This window comes from Xenopus tropicalis, chromosome 3 (assembly GCF_000004195.4).
Source record: "Xenopus tropicalis strain Nigerian chromosome 3, UCB_Xtro_10.0, whole genome shotgun sequence".
Classification (NCBI taxonomy): domain Eukaryota; kingdom Metazoa; phylum Chordata; class Amphibia; order Anura; family Pipidae; genus Xenopus; species Xenopus tropicalis.
The window spans coordinates 9,521,662-9,549,056 of NC_030679.2; the positions used below are offsets into that span (position 1 = coordinate 9,521,662).

General features: G+C 45.7%; 1 protein-coding gene across 16 annotated transcripts in view; it reads right to left on the minus strand.

Annotated features, from left to right (window-relative positions):
* erc1 (ELKS/RAB6-interacting/CAST family member 1) overlaps positions 1 to 27,395 on the minus strand; it is a 169,699-nt gene that overhangs the window by 50,003 nt on the left and 92,301 nt on the right. For 12 of the 16 annotated variants that reach the window (XR_004221847.1, XM_031897621.1, XM_031897618.1 and 9 more), the window contains 3 exon segments: positions 26,558 to 26,693; positions 15,301 to 15,432; positions 1,634 to 1,794 (listed from right to left, as the gene is read on the minus strand). Coding sequence is in view for 15 of the 16 variants with exons in the window: in XM_031897621.1 (XP_031753481.1) it covers positions 1,634 to 1,794; positions 15,301 to 15,432; positions 26,558 to 26,693 (429 nt within the window). In the remaining variant the exon portion in view is untranslated. 16 annotated transcript variants of the gene reach the window in all.

Below are 27,395 nucleotides of genomic sequence, written 5' to 3' on the forward strand. Positions count from 1 at the left end.
TCTCCTATGTACCTGCCAGGTCTTTCAATCACACCACTGGCTGGTTGCTAGGGTAAACTGGACCCTAGCAGCCAAACTGGAGAGCAGCTGAACAAAAAGCTACATATAAATATAGTAATAATAGAAGTAAATACAGAGAAAAAAGAAGACAAGGAAGACTATGCCCTGATAGGACTTAAGTTACTCAGCCTCCCCCCCCCCCCCCCCCCCCCCAAATCTTCAAAGCATGACCTAGGGTAGGATTTACCTTATATGTTCCCTACTGTTTTTTGGTTGCTTCTAATTAAACGGCCTGAATGACAATATCTTAGCCTATTGTACTCAACAATCCTCTTATAAATAAACCCCACTGTGGAAAAGCGATGAAGGCAGGATTATCCTGTGAAAATATGTGTTTTAAAATCTCACACCCCCAAGAAAATCAGTCCCATAAAGCAGAGTTTTAGTTTCATTTACCCATAATGCTAGAGGGCACTGCCCCCGCCCCTTGGAAGGTGTCAGTGTGGCCCCATACATGAACCACTAGTGGCCAAGGGAGCAGCCAATATAAGCACCATTGTTTGACTTTTTTGCCCATTTATATTATCCATTCATGCTTCAATTTCTGCTGACTGGCACAGAGGCCTGCAAAATACAGGTATGGGACCCATTATCCAGAATGCTCGGGACCTGGGGTTATCCTTAATTCGGATCTCCTACCTTATGTCTAATAAAAAAAATATATAAACAGTAATTAAACCCACTAGGATTGTTTTGCCCCCAATAAGGGGTAATTATATCTTAGTTGGGATCAAGTACAGGTACTGTTTTATTATTACAGAGAAAAGGGAATCATTTAACCATTAAATAAACCCAATAGGGCTGTTCTGCCCCAATAAGGGGTAAATATATCTTAGTTGGGATCAAGTACAGGTACTGTTTTATTATTACAGAGAAAAGGGAATCATTTAACCATGAAAAAAACCCAATAGGGCTGTTCTGCCCCAATAAGGGGTAACTATATCTTAGTTGGGATCAAGTACGGGTACTGTTTTATTATTACAGAGAAAAGGGAATCATTTAACCATTAAATAAACCCAATAGGGCTGTTCTGCCCCCAATAAGGGGTAATTATATCTTAGTTGGGATCAAGTACGGGTACTGTTTTATTATTACAGAGAAAAGGGAATCATTTAACCATTAAATAAACCCAATAGGGCTGTTCTGCCCCAATAAGGGGTAATTATATCTTAGTTGGGATCAAGTACAGGTACTGTTTTATTATTACAGAGAAAAGGGAATCATTTAACCATGAAATAAACCCAATAGGGCTGTTCTGCCCCAATAAGGGGTAATTATATCTTAGTTGGGATCAAGTACAGGTACTGTTTTATTATTACAGAGAAAAGGGAATCATTTAACCATGAAATAAACCCAATAGGGCTGTTCTGCCCCCAATAAGGGGTAATTATATCTTAGTTGGGATCAAGTACAGGTGCTGTTTTATTATTACAGAGAAAAAGGAATCATTTGATTACAATAGAGTCTATGGGAGATGGCCTTTCCGTAATTTGGAACTTTCTGGATAATGGGTTTCCGGATAAGGGATCACATACCTGCACCACAAAAAGACTTGGCGAAACAAGGTCCTTACTTCATTTCCAGCACCTCCTCCAGGTGTTTGCGCCTCTCGGCACGCAAGTTGGTCAGATGGATCTCTTTCTCTGCCAGGGACTGCTGGGTGGATGACAGCTTTGCCTTCATGGACTCCAACTCCTGCTTTACCTTCTCCATTGCAGACATCAGTTCCTCGACCTACATGCGGACATATAGACATATATTAGCCGAGTAGAAAGCTGATGGATAGTACCTGGCAGCCAAGTTAAGGCTACCTGATGCAGACTATAGCCTCATATAGTTCTCATACTGCATTGGGGAACAATATGGCAGCTCCTACCCATACGTATAAATACAAATATACAGAGAAGGAATGTTCTGGGCACACAATAAGCTGTACCACATACTGTACTGTCTAAGGGAAACACTATGGCAACTCCTACCCATATGTATAAATACAAATATACAGAGAAGGGATGTTCTGGGCACACAATAAGCTGTACCCCCATACTCTACTGTCTAAGGGAAACACTATGGCACCTCCTACCCATATGTATAAATACAAATATACAGAGAAGGAATGTTCTGGGCACACAGTAAGCTGTACCCCCATACTGTACTGTCTTAAGGGAAACACTATGGCACCTCCTACCCATATGTATAAATACAAATATACAGAGAAGGAATGTTCTGGGCACACAATAAGCTGTACCAAGCTGTACCCCCATACTGTACTGTCTAAGGGAAACACTATGGCACCTCCTACCCATATGTATAAATACAAATATACAGAGAAGGAATGTTCTGGGCACACAATAAGCTGTACCCCCATACTGTACTGTCTAAGGGAAACACTATGGCACCTCCCTCCCATATGTATAAATACAAATATACAGAGAAGGAATGTTCTGGGCACACAATAAGCTGTACCCCCATACTGTACTGTCTAAGGGAAACACTATGGCACCTCCTACCCATATGTATAAATACAAATATACAGAGAAGGAATGTTCTGGGCACACAATAAGCATTCTACACAATTGCATTCTACAATAACAGCCATAAAGGCCCAGGTTTGCCCCCGCAGGGCCGTTAAATCTGTTCTCTAACGAATGGATTTGCCCGGCTTTGATGAGAAAGCCCCTATAACCCCAAAGAAAAGAGTGCTAAACGGGTAGGAAAATTCAGCCACCGTCGGCTCTAACCGCACAAACACCTCTGCCTCTCAGCAGCCTCACAGGCAGAACAAGAGGGCATTTCAGAATGCCCATAATAACCCACTGATTATAAGGCAATTATAATTAGAGGCGACTTTGCTTCGAGTAGACCAAGGTCAACATGAATGAGGGGTTTAGTATACAAAATGGTGGCATTGTGCACGTCGCAGACCTGTCTTTCTCCACCTTGTTGTGTGAGCTGGTGTAAGGCGAGGGAGAATGTTCAGGATCGGGGCCCTTAACCCGCACCATTGGGCCCCTAATATTCCTACCTGCAACTGTGGGGGGGCTCTAGGCAGTGGGTGCTATATAGACCCTCTAAAGAAAAATTGTTTGAGACATACCAGAAGAACCCTATCTGCTTCAATGCATAATGGAAAAGTTTTATAGTACAGGTATGGGACCCGTTATCCAGAATGCTCGGGACCTGGGGTATTCCGGATAAGGGATCTTTCTGTAATTTGGATCTCCATAACTTAAGTCTACTAAAAGATTATTAAAACATTAAATAAACCCAACAGGAGTGTTCTGCCCCCAATAAGGGGTAATTATATCTTAGTTGGGATCAAGTACAGGTACTGTTTTATTATTACAGAGAAAAGGGAATCATTTAACCATTAAATAAACCCAATAGGGCTGTTCTGCCCCAATAAGGGGTAATTATATCTTAGTTGGGATCAAGTACAGGTACTGTTTTATTATTACAGAGAAAAGGGAATCATTTAACCATGAAATAAACCCAATAGGGCTGTTCTGCCCCCAATAAGGGGTAATTATATCTTAGTTGGGATCAAGTACAGGTACTGTTTTATTATTACAGAGAAAAGGGAATCATTTAACCATGAAATAAACCCAATAGGGCTGTTCTGCCCCAATAAGGGGTAATTATATCTTAGTTGGGATCAAGTACAGGTACTGTTTTATTATTACAGAGAAAAGGGAATCATTTAACCATGAAATAAACCCAATAGGGCTGTTCTGCCCCAATAAGGGGTAATTATATCTTAGTTGGGATCAAGTACAGGTACTGTTTTATTATTACAGAGAAAAGGGAATCATTTAACCATTAAATAAACCCAATAGGGCTGTTCTGCCCCAGTAAGGGGTAATTATATCTTAGTTGGGATCAAGTACAGGTACTGTTTTATTATTACAGAGAAAAGGGAATCATTTAACCATGAAATAAACCCAATAGGGCTGTTCTGCCCCCAATAAGGGGTAATTATATCTTAGTTGGGATCAAGTACAGGTACTGTTTTATTATTACAGAGAACAGGGAATCATTTAACCATTAAATAAACCCAATAGGGATGAATTGGAACCCTCAGCCGGTCCTGATCGGCAACATTACTGCCCAACGTCTCCAATGCTCGTGGCTGAATAGAAGCAAATCCCAGCAACAATGTCCCAACATGTAGTGGAATCTCTTGGTTTGGGAATGAGATGTAGGACAGGGAGGTTCCCTCATACTTTTGGGCAAGCAGAATAAGTTGGTCATAACTTTAGAAGATCTGATTGTTTGCACCAAACAAGGAGACCTTACCTTATTTGCCCATCCCAAGTTCCACCATGTGAAAGAAGACAAAACCTACTTATAGACAGAGGTGTATTTCCCCTTTAATTGCAATTTGCCAAGAAGATAATGTACAAATCATCATCCAGCTAAAGAGAATACCGTTTTAAAAATGAATAAGAATAGGGATAAACTTACATTTTAATCTCCCATGTCTCATTAATCTGCAAATACCCAATGCTTTTATAAGACAAATCAAATATGCGTGAAGCCCAGCGAAACCTCCGCTTCAAACGGATCCTCGTTGCCAAAAACGGAAATAAACGGCGCCAATGAAATCGGAGATAAAAAGGGGTGCTGTGAGGACAAGGATGGCCAGCCCGCGACCAATCAGCCACTGTGGAAGTACAGGTATGGGACCTGTTATCCAGAATGCTCGGGACCTGGGGTTTTCCGGATAAGGGATCTTTCTGTAATTTGGATCTCCATAACTACTAATAAATCATTTAAATATTTAATAAACCCAATAGCCTTGTTTTGCCTCCAATAAGGGGTAATTATATCTTAGTTGGGATCAAGTACAGGTACTGTTTTATTATTACAGAGAAAAGGGAATCATTTAACCATGAAATAAACCCAATAGGGCTGTTCTGCCCCCAATAAGGGGTAATTATATCTTAGTTGGGATCAAGTACAGGTACTGTTTTATTATTACAGAGAAAAGGGAATCATTTAACCATTAAATAAACCCAATAGGGCTGTTCTGCCCCAATAAGGGGTAATTATATCTTAGTTGGGATCAAGTACAGGTACTGTTTTATTATTACAGAGAAAAGGGAATCATTTAACCATTAAATAAACCCAATAGGGCTGTTCTGCCCCAATAAGGGGTAATTATATCTTAGTTGGGATCAAGTACAAGGAACTATGACTGTGACAAACAATAAGACTGTGCTACTGCAGGCTGCCCAAGCATGGACAGAGGGGCCTACAACCAGAAAAATTGTACACAATTTACTAGATGGAGGAAGTCAAAGAAACTTCCTGTTGTAGGGCAAGAGAGACTCAATTTCCAAAAGCCAATCAGAAGAGAGTCAAGTTTAGCCTTACTAAGCTTCAGAGCTGTGACAAATGGATAGAATTAGAGGCTCTGGAAATCCCAACAATCAGCAGTGCAGTTATGAAAGTCCCAAGGGATCACCTATAGTTTGAGATGAAGGCCAAGGGACTAAGGTTAGCCGACTTGGCTAGCCAAATAGCAGTCTTGATTGGAGGAGATTACTTTTGGAGTGTAGCATCTGGGAGAATAGAGAGACTGGGCTAAGCTCTTGTTGCACTTAAAACCACCCTTGGGTGGACTTCTGCAAGGGCCAGTTCAGATAACCAGTGTAACCACAAATGTGGTGCAGATGAAGCACTTGTCTCCAGTCAACTGCGTGCCTTTTAGAGAATTGGAATCCTTAGCGGTGACTGCAGAGAAGGTTGTAAACTCAGAATCAGATGAGAAAATTCTAAAGTGGTTCTCATCCACAGTCGAGTACACCGCAGGAAGATATGTGACAGAACTACTTTGGCGACCTAATGGACCATACTTGGCGACCTGGTGGACCATACTTGGCGACCTGGTGGGCCATACTTGGCGACCTGATGGGCCATACTTGGCGACCTGATGGGCCATACTTGGCGACCTGATGGGCCATACTTGGCGACCTGATGGGCCATACTTGGCGACCTGATGGGCCATACTTGGCGACCTGATGGGCCATACTTGGCGACCTGATGGGCCATACTTGGCGACCTGATGGGCCATACTTGGCGACCTGATGGGCCATACTTGGCAAACCACTTTATGGTTGAGTATTACTTCATATAAATGATAAAGGGCAAGTTATCACTTAACGATTGCCACTCCCTGAAGACGAAGTTTTGTAAACCCCTCTCTTTGAAGTATCGGGGGTTGATTTTGCAGGTCCTTTATTTGTGAAGGACAAAACATCTACAAGAAAGGCTTACATTGTTTAATGTGCATTCACTAGAGCCGTTCACCTAGAACTTGTTTCAGACCAGACAACTGCAAACTTCTTATTAGCCTTTAAAAGATTTATTGCCACAAGGGGGTTATGAAGTTTACTCATAGTGATGCTCAGGGTCCCCAGCCACTAACAGCTAGACATTTCCTTATTGGGCACTGACTTACGGCATTGCCGCATTCTAAGGTTCCTACAGTGTCTCACAACTGTTCCACTCAAGAGTCATCATGAGGTGTATCCTCATTAATTGCTCTCTCCGAAGCTGCATGTTCCTCCATTAAACAGTTGTTATATGCATCTCTTCAAATAGAAGTTACCCCAGACTGCATAGTTGCAACAACCCAACAGCAGAACCCAGTTCAAGTAGACAGAGAACCCTAGTTGAGATTGTGTCATACTTTCATTCTGAGCCCAGGTCTAGACAGATAACCTAGATAAGCACGGAACAGTGGCTTTTTGTCTTCAAACTGCTCCATGCTCCATTAAACCAAGATCACGTGACAGGTCCCCTGTTTTTATCATCAATCACATATTCGCTCGCTCCGGTTCAGCCGTTGCCTAATTAGGCAAGGGATATCTTCAGGTCTGCAATAAAATGAGCTGGCACAAGTCTGTTCTAGGGAGTGAACCTTTGGCAAGCCAACCTGCTTTCAAGCTCTATTAACTGCTACAGTTTGCTTATCTACTCATATACCCTTTATCCAGGGCAGGTAATTTCCCGCCCCTGAAGGTGGGCTGACCATCTATACCAGCAATCCCCAACCAGTGGCTCCGGGGCAACATGTTGCTCCCCAACCCCTTGGATGTTGCTCTCAGTGCCCCCAAACCAGGGAGTTATTTTTGAATTCCTGACTTGGGGGCAAGTTTTGGTTGAATAAAAACAAGATTTCCTACCAAATAAAGCCCCCCTGTAAGCTGATAGGGTGCATAGAGGCTGCCTAATAGCCAATCACAGCCCTTATTTGGCTCCTCCATGAACTTTTATGGTGCTTGTGTTGCTCCCCAAGTCTTTTTACATTTGACTGTGGCTCACAAGTAAAAAAGTTTGGGGATCCCTGATCTATAGCAATATTCCAAACCATTTGCTCACCACCCTGTTTGATGTTGTTCCCAGTGACCCATATGTGAATTTTTGGCTTGGAGACAAGTTTTGGAATCATAGAAAAGCACTTTTTCTATAAGTAGAGCCCCCCTGCATTCTAGAAGTCCACATGGAGCTAGCAAACAGCCAATTACATGCTCAAGAAGCTTTTTTTCATGCTTGTGTGGCTCACCAGCACTTTTTACATATGAGTGTGGTTCAGAAGTATAAAAAGTTGGGGATCCCTGATCTATAGCAAATGGTGAGAGGGAATAAGCTAGATCTGGAGAGAACTTTCCATTTTGAGCTTTAAGTTTTATCTTGGCTTCCTAAGTGGACACATAAGGCAAGATCCCTAACCAATCTATAATGTTAAGGTGCCCATACACGTAAAGATTCGCTCACCTGGCGAGTTCGCCAAGCGAGTGGATCCTCACCCGATATCCCCACCTATGGGTGGGCAATATCGGGGAACATGTAGGCTAATTCGATCGTTTGGCCCCAATGGGGCAGTCGGTTCGGGTACCGCATCAACAAGCCCTTGATCCAACTGAATCTTTTAACCTGCCCAATCGATATCTGGCCAATTTCTGGCCAGATATCAGTCGGGTATGGCCGTCGTTTCTGCCCCTACACGGGTCAATAAGCTGCCGAATTGGTCCAAGGGACCGATAACAGCAGCTACAATCGTCCCGTGTATGGGGACCTTTAGGGTGCTTAAATTGTAATGGCCAAGTGATGAGGGAGCCTGGGAATTCCAGGCAGCCAATGATTTTGGACTTTAACACATTTTTGTTGGCTAGCAGTATCTTTTTGACCTAAGTGGATTTTGACTGGGCAATATAGTCCCCTGATTAATACTGGGCCATTTACTAAATGGGGTTGACATAAGAGAATCGTTTTGGGGTCTATCAAAGAACTAAAGGAAATGTCTTTAGGTGCCATTTTGGGAACACTCTATTCGCCCTAAGCTAGCATATTTCAGATAGTTGGTTCCTCTATCATCTACAAACCCAAAAAACTCAGTAAGCTTTATCAGAAAGGTCTATGTAAGTACAGCCATAAGCACTTACAGTACCTCTGTCAAAAGATTTGTTGTCTCGGTGCCAGAGACACGCAGCTCTCTCCTCTCTCCTGCTCCCCCCTCCCTCAAGAATGCTCAGAACTCACTCCGGCACCTTAGGAATGTGGATCAGAGCCAATCATCAGGAAGCTTCCTCATAGTCTTAAAAACTGCTCACGTACATGGGTCTTGGTCTCGGTGCAGGAGCGAGGCATTATGGGAATTTTCTTTACAGAGCTCAGTGGGTTTTTTTTTTTTTCCTATGAGGCTTCTGATCATCTGAACAGGAGAAATATGGGGAGACTTCAGGGCACTATTGAGAGAACTGAAGGTATGCCTGCAGCTTGGGATTAACTCTTTATTAGCCTTTCCTTCTCCTTTAAAGCAACTCTACTTTATGGAAGATGTGTGAGGTCTAATTAGGAACCCCCTCGCCGCCCAACATAAATAAATACATATACTGATCCATTAGCAAGAATACGGAGCAGCTGCAACGAGACCATGACAAGATAAACTCCCCTCCCCAGAAACTCGGCGTCTAAACAGGTTCCAGAACAATTCAACATCTTGGAAAAACGAAGGGAAGAAAACAAAATCTAACGAGGTCCGGTACTGATGCAGCCGACTGGGTTGGGGGAACGTGACAAAGGCTACGGACTCACAGCTAGAGGGTCTGGGAAATCATGGAAGGAGAGGTGGTGACACATGTAAGGTCAACGAGTCTTCATACCTTGAACCACTTAAAGGCAGGACATTTGGCCTCATGTAGGGTTTCACAAGGCAGCTCGGGCCCCGGCAGTGAGAGAGAAGGAGAGAGAGGAGGAAGCAAGTAATTATACTGGCAAAATAGAAACTGAGAAGCCTGGAGAGAGGCAGGTCAAGGGCCACGGGGGGGGAGTGACCTCTGGAACCAGAAGAGTTACAAGGGTATCAAACTACTGTCTGTTCTCCATTGGGATATTCCAAGGAGAGCTTTATAGGAGTCCCTACCCTACAAGCAACATCACATTGTCTATCAGCCATCATCCAGCAGTGACCCCCAAATGTCAGCATCCTTCTACAGTCAGTGGGATGCATTTGAGTATAGCTGCCCATCAGGCCCAGGCTGGGATTTAAAATAGGCCCTGGCATTCCAGCCCCCCCCCCCCAGCCCAATAAATAGTGACTGTCTGTGGCACCTTACAGCCCCCCTGGCATTCCCAGTACCCAGAGGCACAAACAGCCCCCCCCAGCCCAATAAATAGTGACTGTCTGTGGCACCTTACAGCCCCCCTGGCATTCCCAGTACCCAGAGGCACAAACAGCCCCCCCAGCCCAATAAATAGTGACTGTCTGTGGCACCTTACAGTCCCCCTGGCATTCCCAGTACCCAGAGGCACAAACAGCCCCCCCCAGCCCAATAAATAGTGACTGTCTGTAGCACCTTACAGCCCCCCTGGCATTCCCAGTACCCAGAGGCACAAACAGCACCCCCCCAGCCCAATAAATAGTGACTGTCTGTGGCACCTTACAGCCCCCCCTGGCATTCCCAGTACCCCGAGGCACAAACAGCCCCCCAGCCCAATAAATAGTGACTGTCTGTGGCACCTTACAGCCCCCCTGGCATTCCCAGTACCCAGAGGCACAAACAGCCCCCCAGCCCAATAAACAGTGACTGTCTATGGCACCTTACAGCCCCCCCTGGCATTCCCAGTACCCAGAGGCACAAACAGCCCCCCCAGCCCAATAAATAGTGACTGTCTGTGGCACCTTACAGCCCCCCTGGCATTCCCAGTACCCAGAGACACAAACAGCCCCCCCAGCCCAATAAATAGTGACTGTCTGTGGCACCTTACAGTCCCCCTGGCATTCCCAGTACCAGAGGCACAAACAGCCCCCCCCAGCCCAATAAATAGTGACTGTCTGTAGCACCTTACAGCCCCCCTGGCATTCCCAGTACCCAGAGGCACAAACAGCCCCCCCAGCCCAATAAATAGTGACTGTCTGTGGCACCTTACAGTCCCCCTGGCATTCCCAGTACCCAGAGGCACAAACAGCCCCCCCCCAGCCCAATAAATAGTGACTGTCTGTGGCACCTTACAGCCCCCCTGGCATTCCCAGTACCCAGAGACACAAGCAGCCCCCCCAGCCCAATAAATAGTGACTGTCTGTGGCACCTTACAGCCCCCCTGGCATTCCCAGTACCCAGAGGCACAAACAGCCCCCCCCCAGCCCAATAAATAGTGACTGTCTGTGGCACCTTACAGCCCCCCTGGCATTCCCAGTACCCAGAGGCACAACCAGCCCCCCCCAGCCCAATAAATAGTGACTGTCTGTGGCACCTTACAGCCCCCCTGGCATTCCCAGTACCCAGAGGCACTAACAGCCCCCACCCCCCAGCCCAATAAATAGTGACTGTCTGTGGCACCTTACAGCCCCCCTGGCATTCCCAGTACCCAGAGGCACAACCAGCCCCCCCCAGCCCAATAAATAGTGACTGTCTGTGGCACCTTACAGCCCCCCTGGCATTCCCAGTACCCAGAGGCACTAACAGCCCCCACCCCCAGCCCAATAAATAGTGACTGTCTGTGGCACCTTACAGCCCCCCTGGCTTTCCCAGTACCCAGAGGCACAAACAGCCCCCCCCAGCCCAATAAATAGTGACTGTCTGTGGCACCTTACAGCCCCCCTGGCATTCCCAGAGGTGAGAAAAGGAGACTGGGTGAAACCAAGCAAAACAGCAGAGCTTACCATTGATCTGACAGTTACACTGAGCTTCACTCCATTTTGAAAATGGCGGGAAAAATGCCCTTTAAAAGACAGTCTTTCTTTCCCCAAAAATGGGAAAATGGCGGTTGAGTTGGAATTTAGGCGGATTTCTGTGAGAAAGTGTTTTCCCACCACTTTTACTGCAAAAAAGGCCTCTCTCCCCTCTGTGACTCCCCCCCCAGAGAATGTTGCTAAATGGAGGATTCATTCCCCCCTACTATAACAGCCCCCCTAGTTATATAGGGCTTGGGGCAAGCAGCAGGCTCTAACCCTGAGTGTTTCAGGCAGTCGGTTAGGATACACCAACCGCCAATATGCAGAAGACAAGATTACGAAGAGACATGTTACAAGTGGGAGGAGGCAGGATAGCGAAGTGGTAGGGCAGGTGCCTAACATCACTGAGTCTGGAGTTCGATTCCCGCCTGGGAGCCCATCCATCAAATTGGAATTAGGACTCAAAGATGATGCCATAGATAGAAGAATGGTAGAAGAAGCCCCATTGATGGAAGCAGAGGCACCAGGGAGAAGAAGGGAATTGAACTTGAAGGACCATTGATGTGAGGCCCCACCCAGGCCACAGGCGCGTCCTGGCCTCCCCCTTTTGTATTTTAAAGGGCAGTTCATGATTTATGATGCCAGCTATTAAACTGTCCCTGTCACAGTGTCTATGGCAGCTGGAAGCCACTGTCACAGGAAAAATCCCTTTCTTATCACTGACAATAAGAAACCAATTGATAGGTGAGCTGAGCTACAGCGCAGGGCCAATGGGAATTCAAAGCCAAAATCAGCAAGTGCAGGGTCATTTTTTTTTAGGGTCATTTCTGGAAATCTGATAAGGATACATGGGAATAATCATAGAACAGAAGAATCTACACTGGGGAGCTGATAGGGGAGTAATGGAGATATTTTCTGAGCAGTATAAGTGCCCAGCTGGTATATAATACAGGAGATATCCTCTGAGCGCTGTTACCCCCTGCTGGTATATGGTACAGGAGATTAACCCTACTTCTATGCATTATCAGTAACCCTTCAGCCAGTATAGAGTTCAGCCCCCCCAGCCCAATAAATAGCGTCTGTGGCACCTTACAGCCCCCCCTGGCATTCCCAGTACCCAGAGGCACAAACAGCCCCCCCAGCCCAATAAATAGTGACTGTCTGTGGCACCTTACAGCCCCCCTGGCATTCCCAGTACCCAGAGGCACAAACAGCCCCCCCAGCCCAATAAAAAGTGACTGTCTGTGGCACCTTACAGCCCCCCTGGCATTCCCAGTACCCAGAGGCACAAACAGCCCCCCCAGCCCAATAAATAGTGACTGTCTGTGGCACCTTACAGTCCCCCTGGCATTCCCAGTACCCAGAGGCACAAACAGCCCCCCAGCCCAATAAATAGTGACTGACTGTGGCACCTTACAGCCCCCCTGGCATTCCCAGTACCCAGAGGCACAAACAGCCCCCCCAGCCCAATAAATAGTGACTGTCTGTGGCACCTTACAGCCCCCCTGGCATTCCCAGTACCCAGAGGCACAAACAGCCCCCCCGGATAACGGATCCCCTACCTGTATTTGATAGAACATTACTCTTATATTGTTGGCATTACGTCTAGTTTTGATTATTTGGTCCAATAAAGTAGAAGCCACTGCTATATATGGCAAAATGGAGTAATGGGCCTCCTAGATTTTGCAAATAAGCCTGACAAGATTGAGCAACATGTTGAACTGTACATTCATTAGTACAAAATAGGAACATGTATGTGAGCATCCCCAACTGGTTTGTTTTAGGCCACGCCAATGAGCCCCCCCACTCATGAATCAGCCCAAATCCTGCCCTCTCTTGGTAACACCCTTCAGATTGTTGTTTATGTCTATTCTGCATATAGAGGTATAGTGCAACATATCTGGCTGCCATGCTTCATATTTCTCCTCTTTGCAACCATTCTACAAACTTCTCCCTACTAGAAACAATTACTTGGACAATTGTAGGGGGTCCCCCTGGAAGGGTATGATATACAGATGGGCCATATGACTTGCACAACCCGTTCATTATATCCAACCAAAATGAATTATGTGTGGGATGATGTATTGGGCTTCTGTACCAGCCCAACCTTTTAGTAGGGAACACGTGCCTCCGAAAATGCCCCCCAGTAGCTGCCCAGAGCCCACTGAGCACGTGCAGAGCCACTGACAAAACATGACCTAACAAGATCCAAGATAGGGAGCAACGGTGAAGGCCGGGATCGTTACCGTTACAGGGCTGCTGGATCTCAGGGCTGGTATAGTAAGTCCACTATATAATATACAGCATTTCTAGACTTTAGGCTTTAGTTCTCTCTTCAAATTATTAGATTACCCAATTAATGAAAAATGCACATAACAGATGAATATATCAAATCACAGGAAGAACAAAAACAAATGAACTGCGAAGCGTTTTCAAGGAAAAGTAAACAGACTGCCTGCCTGATGTAGAAATATGCTGCGGTTTCCAGCTTTATTCTGTTGCGTAATGTCTCCTGTAATTGCTATACCTCAACACATACTTATTGTCTGTTAGGAACCATAAAAAGCACTTATCTAATCACACCGAATCGTATGACATCGCTATAAAAACCATGACATAACCATTAATCTCTCTCTAGTCGGAACATCCTGATTGTGCCACCGGCGCTGTCTATCAGCAGTTAAAGGGGAACTACATCACCCGCCATCCGGAGAAGCAGCCAACTAAAGAACTGCTTGTTTGGCGAGGTTGCTGTCCGACTTGGTCCCCCATACACGGGCCGATTCTAGCTGCTGATATGGATCCCTTAGACCGATTCGGCAGCTTATCGGCCCGTGTAGGGGCACTAACGACAGGCCTGCCCGACCCACATCTGGCCTGAAATCGGCCAGATCTCGATCGAGCAGGTTAGAAAATCTAGTTGGATCGGGAACCGCATCAACGACTTTTCCTATGCCCATCGTTATTCTGGATTGTCTCAATATTGCCCACCCGTAGGTGGGGATCTTGGAAGAAGATCCGCTCGCTTGGCGACATTTCCAAGTGAGCGGATCGGCCCGTGTATGGGGACCTTAAGCTGTGGCCGAAATTGAAATGATCCAATTGTTGGGCCCTGAGCCAATGAATGGATCATACTTCTTGGTCTACAAAGACTTGTTGGTGGAGAACCACATTAACATAGCAATGGGGTCCTCTCCCAATGGGATTTTTCAACCTGCCAGATATCAGCTGGGCAGATCATCATGAAGGTCTTCACTCTTCAACATTTGACTTGAGACCTACTCAGCAACTTATTGGCTTTTGCATGGGCCCTTCATGATGACCTGCCCAATTGATATCTGGCAGGTTGGAAAATCCCATTGGGTGAGGACCCCATTGCTATGTTAATGTGGTTCTCTCCCAACAAGTCTTTGTAGACCAAGAACTACGACCCATTCATTGGCTCAGGGCCCAACAATTGGATCATTTCACCTTGGGCCACAGCTTAGGTGTCCAAGCCAGACAGCAAACTTGCCAAACAAAATTTTTCCCATTGCCCACATTCATTCGTTATAGCAATGAAAGGAAATCTTTTAGGGATTTTTTTGGGGGGGGTATCCCCTATGCCCTGTGTATAATGTTTCCTATCTCTTATGCATAAAAGATTTCCTTTCATTGCTATAACGAATGAATGTGGGCAATTGGAAAAAAATTTTTGGCAAAGGTTGCTGTCCGACTTGGATACCTAAGCTGTGGCCCAAATTGAAATGATCCAGTTGTCGGGCCATGAGCCAATGAATGGCTACAAAGACTTGTTGGTGGAGAACCACATTAACATAGCAATGGGGTCCTCACCCAATGGGATTTTCCAACCTGCCAGATATCAGTTGGGCAGGTCATCATGAAGGCCCCATGCAAAGTTGCTGAGTAGGTCTGAAGTGGCCAAGTCAGCAACTTTTATTCCTCACTGCTGGGCATATACCATAGAGCTTATCTTCGCATCTGTAGAAAGAGCCACAGTGCCTTGCAACAACTCAACTATATGGTTCAGGCAGACTGCAAGGCAGAAAACGGCAAACCTGTTTTTGGTAATTGTTCCTTGCCGATTCTTCCTGTGCCAGCACCATTTCTCGCTCGGCCGTGATTTGGACGCTTTCCCGCAGGGCCTCCTCCAGCTCCTCGATGCGGTCATCTTTCTGCCGCATCACGTCCTGTTTGTGGAAAAGGAAACGAGACCCTTGTCAGGCAGGAGAGGTGACATTCGGTGAGGGCCAGAAGCTGAGCAGTGGGGTCTTCATTAGCATCAGAAGGAAGACAGAGAAGATGGCAGCAGGAGAAGGTTAGCAGCAGGAAAGAAGATGATGTTATCCAGAAGAAGAAGAGCGGCCAAGTGCATGCCAATGGATTTAGCCAGTATTAATTGTGCCATTTGGTGTCAACAGCTGTCATCTCCTGTCACCATGGTGTGAAGTGCCATACTAACACTATCCCTATGGATACTTCAAGGACCCAACATAGAAGGATTTTTTATGCGTCTGCTGGTTCCTATCAATGTCCCCCTGTAGAAGTTTCCACAAAACCTTAACAAGGGCATCTCTTGAACATTAAAGTCTGAATGGTTCCCCAGTTCCTAACAAAGTCCCCCCGATATCTCTGTGTAGAAGTAGCCACAAAACCTTAGTAAGGGCATCTCCAGAACCTCAAAGTCTGAATCAAATGACACACGGGGCAGAATTATAACCCAGAGATATTGTAGAACGGTGTTCTTAGGGTCCCAAAAGTCTATTACTTCTTTCCGGTGGTCCCAGCGGAAGTGTGAGAAGAGGCAGAAGGTGGAAACGTTAGAGCACAGAGCAGGTGCAGAGGCAGCAGAGGAATTAGTAGAAGAGATTAATGAGAAGCTCCCTGAGATCCTCCTAGAGTTGGATTCCATAGGAGGGGCTGGTTAGTCTGCAGCTGTTAGTAATGCATATACAAATGGCTTCTGTGTATTTATCTTGCCGGCCACATCCTGAGAACACAATAAACAGAGGCAAACACCCCCAAGAAACAGAGAACATACAAGCTCTAATGCCCATTAAGGATAATCTCCGATAACAGTTGTAATTAAACTCATCTTTTTGCGGTCAATCAGAATCTAGTAGATGCGATGAAGCCATTTCCAGCCTTTCTCTTGTTATATACACAGCTTAGTCAGTGCTGTCTTCCCCTGTTCCAAACGCTAACACAGCTGGAACAGCATTTGAGACTTGGCAGCTACAGCCTCTGTCTGGCAGGGGATTCTGGGAACTGTAGTTCTTGCTCAGCGATTGAACCACAGGTTCTTGTGTCATATGCTGAAACAGAATCTACCTGTCCCTTTCTATTTCATGCACTGCTGATTCTGACACTTGAACCAATGTAGCGGAGGCCATGCAACTATATGCAACTCTGGAAATATTGCTTTTTAGTTGCAATTACAGTTAAGCTGGTCATTCATACCAGAGATCTACTCATTTAGAGAGGTTGCAAAAATGGGCAGCTCTCTGTCTGATTCAGCCTTCAATGGGCTGGGCCAAATTGGCATAATCTGATCACTGGCCTAGAGGTCCTCATACACGTTGAGATTCGTCAAATGAGCGGATCTTCACCCGATATCCCCACCTACGGGTGGGCGATATTGGGGAGCGTGTAGGTAAAAAAACGATCGAATTATATTGGCGGCAATGGGGCAGTCGGTTCGGGGACTGCATCAATGAGCCGATGCGGTCCCCGATCCGACTGAATTTCTAACCTGCCCAATCGATATCTGGGCAATTTTAGGCCAGATATCGGTTGGGCAGGCCCCTCGTTTCTGCCCCTACATGGGCTGATAAGCTATCGGCCCGTGTATGGGGACCTTAGGGGCCACAACCAGATCATGTAGTGCAGGGATCCCCAACCTTTTATACCTGTGAGTCACATTCAAATGGAGCTGAGGAGCAACACAAGCATGGAAAAAGTTCCTGGGGGTGCAAATAAGAGCAATAATTGGCTATTTGATAGCCCCTATGTGGACTGGCAGCCAAAACGTGCCTCCAAGGCAGGAATTCAAGAATAGGCAACTGGGAGCAACATCCGAAGGGTTGGGGAGCAACAAGTTGCTCGCAAACCACTGGTTGGGGATCACTGATGTAGTGGACCTATGGAGGACATCTTCACTGTGGCAATGTGGTTGTCAACCAAGGAGAATCAGTGTATGAGCAGGAGAAGCTCCTTGTACAGTATATAAACATAATGAAGTAGGGGTATAGTACCACCCGGGTACCAAGAGAATCCGTTCAGGTTGTAACAAAGAAATAGTGTGGGCTGCACCAAGGGATTTCTTAGGGTAGGGCTACAATCGATAGTGTTGTATTTACCCACCAGGACCTTGGGTTTCACTTACCCACAGGGACAATCTCACGATAACGGACACTTGTTGACAGGAGGGAATTTATGGAATGTTTTTTGCTCTTTGCTAATGAAATATCAAATCTTGCAGAGAGGAGACCTTAAACTCTCTGGTTTGAACCATGAATTGCTATTATAATGAGTATTTCTATATAAATATATATACATAATAGATAGGATACATTATACACAGGGGATAGGGGATAGGGGATAGGGGATAGGGGATAGGGGATAGGGGATAGGGGATAGGGGATAGGGGATAGGGGATAGGGGATAGGGGATAGGGGATAGGGGATAGGGGATAGGGGATAGGGGATATGCCCCCCCCCCCCCCCCCCCCAAAAAAAATGCCCTAAAAGATTTCCTTTCATTGCTATAACAATCACCTGATGGGTCAAGGTTATTGCCTAATGAATGAATGTGGGTAATTGGAAAAAAATTTTGGCCCCTCTGATTTGCTATTTCTGCCATTACTCTAAAGCTGGCCATACAAGTCAGGTGTCTGACTTGGACACCTAAGCTGTGGCCCAAATTGAAATGATCCAGTTGTCGGGCCCTGAGCCAATGAATGGATCATACTTCTTGGTCTACAAAGACTTGTTGGGAGAGAACCACATTCACATAGCAATGGGGTCCTCAACCAATGGAACTTTCCAATCTGCCAGATATCAGTTGGGCAGGTCATCAAGAAGGTCCCATGCAAAGGCCAATAAGTTGGTGAGTAAAGGTTCCCATAAACGGGCCGATTGTAGCTGCTGATACCGGCCCCTTGGACCGATTCGGCAGCTTATAGGCCCGTGTAGGGGCACTAACGACTGGCCTGCCCTGAAATCGGCCAGATATCGATCGGGCACGTTAAAAGATTTAATCTGGGCCAGGGCCAAACAATCGAATTAGCCTACATGTTCCCCGATATTGCCCAATCGTAGGTGGGGTTATCGGGTGAAGATCCGCTCGTTTGGTGACCTCGCCAAGCGAGCGAATCTTCACGTGTATGGGCACCTTTAGTCTAGAGTGGCCAAGTCAGCAACTTTTATTCCTCACTGTATGGCCACCTCTAAGCTGGGCATATACCATTGAGCTTATCAGCTTGGGATTTGCCAAAAAAAAGCTGCACCTACAGACCAACCCAAACCTTAACCAGCAACTCCGCTTTGTGACCCGACTACTACACATCACTACCGTGTAGCTCTGGGAATGACAATGATAGATGTCAAAAATCTGCCAAATATCTATCGGAAAGGTTTGAAAATCTCATGGGCCGAGGAACACATTGGTGCACGGAGTATGACTAGGCCTTGCACGTGGGTGGCCAAAATGGGCAGAGGACTACTTTGATCAAGTTCTATTTTTTGGTCATATCTTACTTAATGAATCATTCTTCATTGACACAAGAGACTGAATCGGGTTGGCCGGGCTGGCACAAAGGTCCGGAGCATCTCTAAAATAGATCTTCAAGTATCTATAGCTGCAGAGATTCCAGACCAGGCCCCTTCACTTTGTGCTTTATTGGAATAACTCGGCTTCTCGAGCCTCTACTACACGGACCCCCAGACTCCCTCTGGAAGCAAAGTGAGAAATTAAAGCCAGATGTCTCTCTGAGAGGCTGGAAATGCCTTGTAGGAGAAGAGCCGGGATTGGGTTTCACATTCAAATGTATTCGGGTTATTATTACACGGAAATGGCTTGTGTTAGGACTTTAAAGGCCGTTTCTAGCGGCTGTGTGGCTCTCCTGCTCAGGAAGCAGTTCTGTTTGAAGTTCACCTAGAGATGATAGAGATGAAATTAGCCGGGGTCTTCAGGAAGTCTCTCTCCGCAATTGGAACCACCTTGTAAGAATAAAAGTGTGCCACGCCGGGCGGGGGGGGGGGAAGAGATACGGCTAATGGCGTGGGATTTAAATATTCTTGCTCGTGTTGAAGACACGGGCGAGGCGGGGAGCGATCGGAGGGGGATACATGCGTCCATATTGGAATTTAGAATCCTGCCCACCCAGTCGGAGTATTTGCCTAATATGCAGAAACCTGAGAGGTAGCAGATTAAAATCCCTTAAACTGAGATAATGATCTCTTGTCAATACGAGTGCAGCTTTTTAACTCTTTCTTTCTGGGGGGGGGGGTTGTAACTTGTTATACAGTTGGGCCTAGGGGTGGTTTCACTCTACATTCTTTCACAGATACCTTGAAGAGCCTACTGGCAGGGCTACATTTCTAAATTCCCTCGGCCTCCCCTCCGAACGCTCACTTCCCGCTCAACGGCTCCTATTATTTCAAAGAGGCAGAGGGGGCTCTTATTCCTGCCCAGATCTCTCCTAGGAGAAGAGTCTGTCAACGCGCCCATTAATCTCCCTGACATGATCCAGTGCAAGAACCCTGTTCCTAATCTTACAAGCGGAGATCCCGTGCTTAACAGCTCGAGGAGCACAATCCCATGGTGGTCAGCGTTGTCTAATCCTGTCTAGCTAGAGCGTTTGCCCTGGGACCCTCAGCATTAGACTTGCCCCCATCTAGACATTTAGCAACGACATGCTCTGGGCAAACAATAAATCAAACACACTACACTGGGAAGCTACATGGCAACTGTAACACATACTGCATATACAGAGAAGGATCAGGTCAGGGGCTTTTATACTTTTTGGACGCAAGCCCATTTTGCTGGTGCAGCATTGGGTAGGGCCCCCTTTGCTTGTAACATATACACATATTAGATGTATAAAAACATGGCCACAGCAGTTAACCTGCTATAGTTCCAGGCACAGAGAAGACAGTTTGTATGCGTTTGCCTTCAAATTTCACTCTTGGGGGCATGAGGCCCCAAAGTAGGGCAAGGCCAACAGTCTGGGAACCACAGCAAAATCATATACAGGTATGGAACCGGTTATCCAGAATGCTCAGGACCTGCTGTTTTCCAGAAAAGGGGTATTTTCGTAATTTGAATCTCCATAACTTAAGTCTGCTAAATAGCATTTAAATATTTTATAAACCCAATAGGCTTGTTTTGCCCCCAATAAGGATTTATTATATCTTAGTTGGGATCAAGTACAGGTACTGTTTTATTATTACAGAGAAAAGGGAATCATTTAACCATGAAATAAACCCAATAGGGCTGTTCTGCCCCAATAAGGGGTAATTATATCTTAGTTGGGATCAAGTACAGGTACTGTTTTATTATTACAGAGAAAAGGGAATCATTTAACCATTAAATAAACCCAATAGGGCTGTTCTGCCCCCAATAAGGGGTAATTATATCTTAGTTGGGATCAAGTACAGGTACTGTTTTATTATTACAGAGAAAAGGGAATCATTTAACCATGAAATAAACCCAATAGGGCTGTTCTGCCCCCAATAAGGGGTAATTATATCTTAGTTGGGATCAAGTACAGGTACTGTTTTATTATTACAGAGAAAAGGGAATCATTTAACCATGAAATAAACCCAATAGGGCTGTTCTGCCCCCAATAAGGGGTAATTATATCTTAGTTGGGATCAAGTACAGGTACTGTTTTATTATTACAGAGAAAAGGGAATCATTTAACCATGAAATAAACCCAATAGGGTTGTTCTGCCCCCAATAAGGGGTAATTATATCTTAGTTGGGATCAAGTACAGGTACTGTTTTATTATTACAGGGAAAAGGAAATCATTTTTAAAAATTAGAATTATTTGCTTATAATGGAGTCTATGGGAGACGGCCTTTCCGTAATTTGGAACTTTCTGGATAACGGGTTTCCGGATAAGGGATCCCATACCTGTACCATAATAATGCCTAAGGGAAACAATAAGGTAGCTCCCAAACACCAGCTTGTAATTGTTGCCTCTATTGCCCACTCTTCAAAATTACCTTCCATAAAATACCAAGTTCTTCCCTAAGAATCCAAAAAGCCTTAAATGATCTAATGAAAAGAGGGCGACATTCCTTGGCAGCGGGCATCACGGTTCAGCCTGGCACAGACAAGACTTCATCCAGGTGAGCATGGTGACTTCCTGGGCAGCTCAGTAAGGTCCCGGCTCCAACAAGAGAGATCCAGTAACACCTTGTTTTCCAAAGTATACAGGTTGGGTGAGCTGGAAAGTATCCAAACCACAAGGTCTGTGCCGGACACCATGGCAGGGAGCCAAGATCTGTGGACAAGATGGCGGCCAGCACGGCTGATCCATGTGTACTTTGTGGCATCACTCCAAACCACTAAACCTCAGGGACCCGAATCCAAATATGCAAAACACAACAGCCTAAGATGAAGAGGCCAAGCACCTAAATCGTAGCCTCTTTGGAAAAAGTCCCGCCCACCCCAAGACTATTTGGAGACATTTTTAGGGGCCCTAATCCGTGTCTCGTAGCCTTCGTCTTTCTGAATGGCCCCTCTGTCGCTTTTATTAACCAGACACAAAAGAGCTTCTGGGATCTTCTTGAATATGAGCCTCTGAAGAGCTGGAACTCCTTCTTCTAGACAACATGGAACAAAGCTCCTTCAAAGGACCTCACAGCTTCATTATTTGTTGTCCTGTAATCAGGGCTCCTCAATGATCGTCAGGCCAGACACAAGGAAACCAGTGAACACAAAGGAACCAGAGCTGGTTGCACCTTCAAATCAGGGGACGGAGAACATTGGCCCGATAAAAACAAAGGCTCAGGTTGTGATACAGACAAAGGCCGAGGCTGAAAGTACTTCAAGGAGAAAACTTGTAGATACTTTACAGAGATGTTTTTATGTTCTTCACTCCCACAGACACTGTATGGTACATAATACGTGTTAGAAACTTTTCAAGTGGCTCCAACATGGGCACATCAAAGTGTCCATGGGAGTGAGAAACATAAATAAACAAGAGAAATGGTTTAGAACATAAAAATACAATTACTATAATATGCACACATGCCTAGCTTAAGAACGTTGTACAATTACCCCCTTTTTTCAGGGTACAGTAGGTTTTAGAATCCTGCATGGATGTAAACAAATGGAATCCTGGACAACTGTGGTCTTAATGCTCTGTTATACAGATAGCTAGAATCTCAGCCATAAAGCAGGGCAGGACTGCTGCTTACAATGGGGGGATCAGATAGGATCTGTGCCACTGTGACAGAATGCTCTGTTATACAGATAGCTAGAATCTCAGCCATAAAGCAGGGCAGGACTGCTGCTTACAATGGGGGGATCAGATAGGATCTGTGCCACTGTGACAGAATGCTCTGTTATACAGATAGCTAGAATCTCAGCCATAAAGCAGGGCAGGACTGCTGCTTACAATGGGGGGATCAGATAGGATCTGTGCCACTGTGACAGAATGCTCTGTTATACAGATAGCTAGAATCTCAGCCATAAAGCAGGGCAGGACTGCTGCTTACAATGGGGGGGGGATCAGATAGGATCTGTGCCACTGTGACAGAATGCTCTGTTATACAGATAGCTAGAATCTCAGCCATAAAGCAGGGCAGGACTGCTGCTTACAATGGGGGGGGATCAGATAGGATCTGTGCCACTGTGACAGAATGCTCTGTTATACAGATAGCTAGAATCTCAGCCATAAAGCAGGGCAGGACTGCTGCTTACAATGGGGGGGATCAGATAGGATCTGTGCCACTGTGACAGAATGCTCTGTTATACAGATAGCTAGAATCTCAGCCATAAAGCAGGGCAGGACTGCTGCTTACAATGGGGGGGATCAGATAGGATCTGTGCCACTGTGACAGAATGCTCTGTTATACAGATAGCTAGAATCTCAGCCATAAAGCAGGGCAGGACTGCTGCTTACAATGGGGGGATCAGATAGGATCTGTGCCACTGTGACAGAATGCTCTGTTATACAGATAGCTAGAATCTCAGCCATAAAGCAGGACAGGACTGCTGCTTACAATGGGGGGGGATCAGATAGGATCTGTGCCACTGTGACAGAATGCTCTGTTATACAGATAGCTAGAATCTCAGCCATAAAGCAGGGCAGGACTGCTGCTTACAATGGGGGGGATCAAATAGGATCTGTGCCACTGTGACAGAATGCTCTGTTATACAGATAGCTAGAATCTCAGCCATAAAGCAGGGCAGGACTGCTGCTTACAATGGGGGGGATCAGATAGGATCTGTGCCACTGTGACAGAATGCTCTGTTATACAGATAGCTAGAATCTCAGCCATAAAGCAAGAGAGTAGGAGCAAAATCCCTATGTAAGAACAGTGACTATAATGGTTTCCAGAAGGCACAAATAAACAAACAAGGCACAATTTTTATTTATATATGGAGTGTCCCTTTAACAAACATACCACAAAAGTAATTTTTCTCATGCCGGTTTTGAAGACACGTCAGCCCAACTCTCTTGCCCTACACCATGTTCATCTCATCCGTCACGGAATTCAAAAGCAATGGGGTGTGTGCCGACGAACATTACGGGAAGATGCTGATTTTGTTTTCCGAGGTCGTATAATATTTTGCCATTCGCTCCAGCCAAAACCACTCAGACCAAAGGAGCTAAAACTGGGTTTTCTTCTAACTGACCTCAGAAACCGAAGCTTTTGGATAAAGCACCCGGAACATAAATATAACATGTGGCTGCACACCAAATGCAGTGTGCGTGTATAAACACACACACATATACACCGTTGATATAGATACATAAACAAATTTCAAATTAATTGACCAAAGAAAAGTAAAAATTTTGCTGACTGGTAATGTTCCAGTGAGTGCTGGATCATCCACCAGGAATATAAATATTGCTATTGTATATAAATAGCAGTTAACATTGGCTACCTGTGCGAATATCTAGGTTCTATAAATGGCTACAAAGGAAGGGTTAAACTGGGATTTCTAGGGCCAACCAGAACCTGAAATCAGATGGAGACAGTGCGTAATTTAACACTGGGTGATATCCTGGGAAAAATGGGAAAGATGGGCTGAAACCCATTACTTTGTCTGGCCAGTCTGACCCTGCTTCTATGGAAGCCTATGTAGAAAGAAGGGATAAGACGACTGTGGCTTAGTTTGCCAAAGAAAGGAAAGAATGGTACGTGGCAGAGGCAGCGAAAGAGGGAGATACGATTGGAAGTAAGCAGCACCTGTTTGAGGGTGGAAGGAGAAGATGTAGGAGAAAATGGAGGAGGTACAGCCTGGAAAAGGAGAAGCCATAGGCTGAACTTTATCCAAGGAAGGGTAAAAAAAAGGAATATGGCTTAAGGTGGCTTGGCGAGCAGATCTTCTCCCGAAATCCCCCACCTACAGGTAGGCGATTGGCCCTGGGGCCAAACAATCGGAATATAACGACGGGTATAGGCAAAGTCGGTTCGGGGACCGCATCAACGAGCCGATGCGGTCCCAGATCCGACTAGATTTTTTAACCTGCCTGATCGATATAGGCCCGATTTCAGGCCAGGTATCAGTCGGGCAGGCCCATCAGTAATGCCGAATCGGACTAAGGGACCCATATCGGCAGCTAGAATCGGCCCGTGTATGGCCACCTTTAGGAAGGAAAAGTAGAAGTGGAAGACTGGAGGTAAAAAGGGGCACTTATTTGAGTGATGAAGACAACAACGTGGGACAAAATGGAGCTGCCATGGGCTGTAATGAGAAAAAGGAGACGCAACGGCTGATGGAGGAGACTTGGGTAGGAAAAAGAAATAGGAGAAAGAGTTCAAGAACCTACTAGGAATGATTCTCTTTTGGACCTGGTGATATCTAATAATACTGAACTCATCTCTAACATTTGTGTGGGTGAGCAATTGGGAATTAGTGATCAGAACATGTAAGCATAAAAGTGTTAGTGTCAATGTTGGTTAGAAAAAACGTGCTTTTAAAGCATTCAAGTTAGCTGGGACTTTCATCAGGAAGGAAATAAAGCAGCAAAAAAGCTATCGGGCAGCTAAAATAGAGATGGAAATGGATATTGCAGCTAGGGGTAAGAAGGGGTGGAACTCTTAAGGTGCACATACACTGCAAGATCCGCTCGTTTGACAGCAAGCAAGCATATCTTCTCACGATATGGCCACCTACAGCGGGCATAAACGCCATTGGTTGGGGGGGCGGTGTTAACAAGCCGATATGGTCCTCGATCCGAAAAAAATCAAACCTGCCTGATCGAGATCTGCCCAATTTCAGGCCAGATGTTGGTCGGGGAGGCCCATCGGTGGTGCCCATACACGGGCCGATAAGCTGCCGAATCGGTCTAAAGAACAGATATCGGCAGCTGAAATCGGCCCGTGTATGGCCTCCTTTATTATCGCAGGGGGGTCCCTTGGTTGATGAGAACAGGGAAAAGGCAGAATTCTGAACACTTATTTTTCATCGGTCTCCACAGCTAATCAAGGCTTTTAATAGACCCAATTCTAGTGATATAACTACTGATGCATGGGTCATGTAGGAGGAAATTCAAGAATTTCACTTGGAAGGGTTGAACTACATGGACTCTGGTCTTTTTTCAACCCTATGTAACTATGTAACTAAGTAAAAGAAATGGACAATTGCTGAGGAAGTGTGGGAGAGCCTGCCAAGGAAAAAATAGACAATGGCTGACCTTTGTCCGAAGGAGGGAAAAGAACGGCAGAGGTATGGGGAGTGTTGTACAGAATGCTCGGGACCTGGGGGTTTCCTAATAAGGGATCTTTCCATAATTTGGATTACTAAATCCAATAGGATTGTTTTGTCTCCAATAAAGATTAATGAAGTCTTAGTTAGAATTAGGGATGCACCGAATCCAGGATTCAGCCAAGATTCTGCCTTTTTCAGCAGGAATTCATCACAAACACGGAAGTTGAACATTTTTTGCCACAACTTCCTTCTGTTACAGTCAGGCTTGCCTCCCCATTCCTATAGTTACAGGCATACATAGTTAGAGGTTAGTGATACAAATAAAGTTTGATTCCAGTAAATATTTACAGTGTTGCTTACAAAGGCCCCTGGTTTCATTACGCTGCAGCCCCCAGTGCCTTCCATTCAGGAGATCCTACCTGGAGCTGCTGTGAGCTGTCAGTCAGGTTGTCTTCTCTTCGCCTGGCTTCGTCCAAGAGCTGCGCATTCTTCTTCTTCTCGACCTGTTCCTTGTGTTTCAGTGTGGCCACTTTCTTATTCTGATCTTTGATTTGTCTGAAACAAGAAAAATGTCAGAGTAATGAGGTGCGGCACTGGTGGATGGAACCTGTTTTTATATTGTAAATTATCGACAAGCAGATTTTCTCCCATTTGGTACCTTAGTGGTGGGCCAAATGGTGTAGCTTCTCCATCCATGACCTTCAGCCTGACTGATCAATGCCCAAGCAAATCTTGATTAGATACTGATCAGGAAGGGCACGGTTGTGGGCCCACAGGCCACTTAAGGTGGCCATACACTTTAAGATCTGCTCGCTTGGCGAGGTTGCCAAGCAAGCGGAGCTTCTCACGATATCCCCACCTACGGGTGGGAGATGTCGGGTGAATTTAGGCTAATTCGGTCGTTTGGCCCTGGGGCCAAAAGATCGAATTATAATGACGGTAATGGGCGCAGTCGGTTTGGGGACCGCATCAACGAGTCAATACGGTCCCCGATCCGACTAAATCTTTTAACCTGCCCGATTTAATGCCAGATGTCGGTCGGGCAGGCCCGTTGTTGCTGCCCCTACACGGCCTGATAAGCTGCCAAATTGTCTAAAGGTCCCCATACACAGGCCGACTATAGCTGCCGATATTGGTCCCTTGGACCGATTCAGCAACTAATCGGCACGTGTATGGGCAGAACAGAGCGGCCTGAAATTGGCCAGATCTCGATCGGCCAGGTTAGAAAATCCAGTCGGATCGGGGACCGCATCGGCT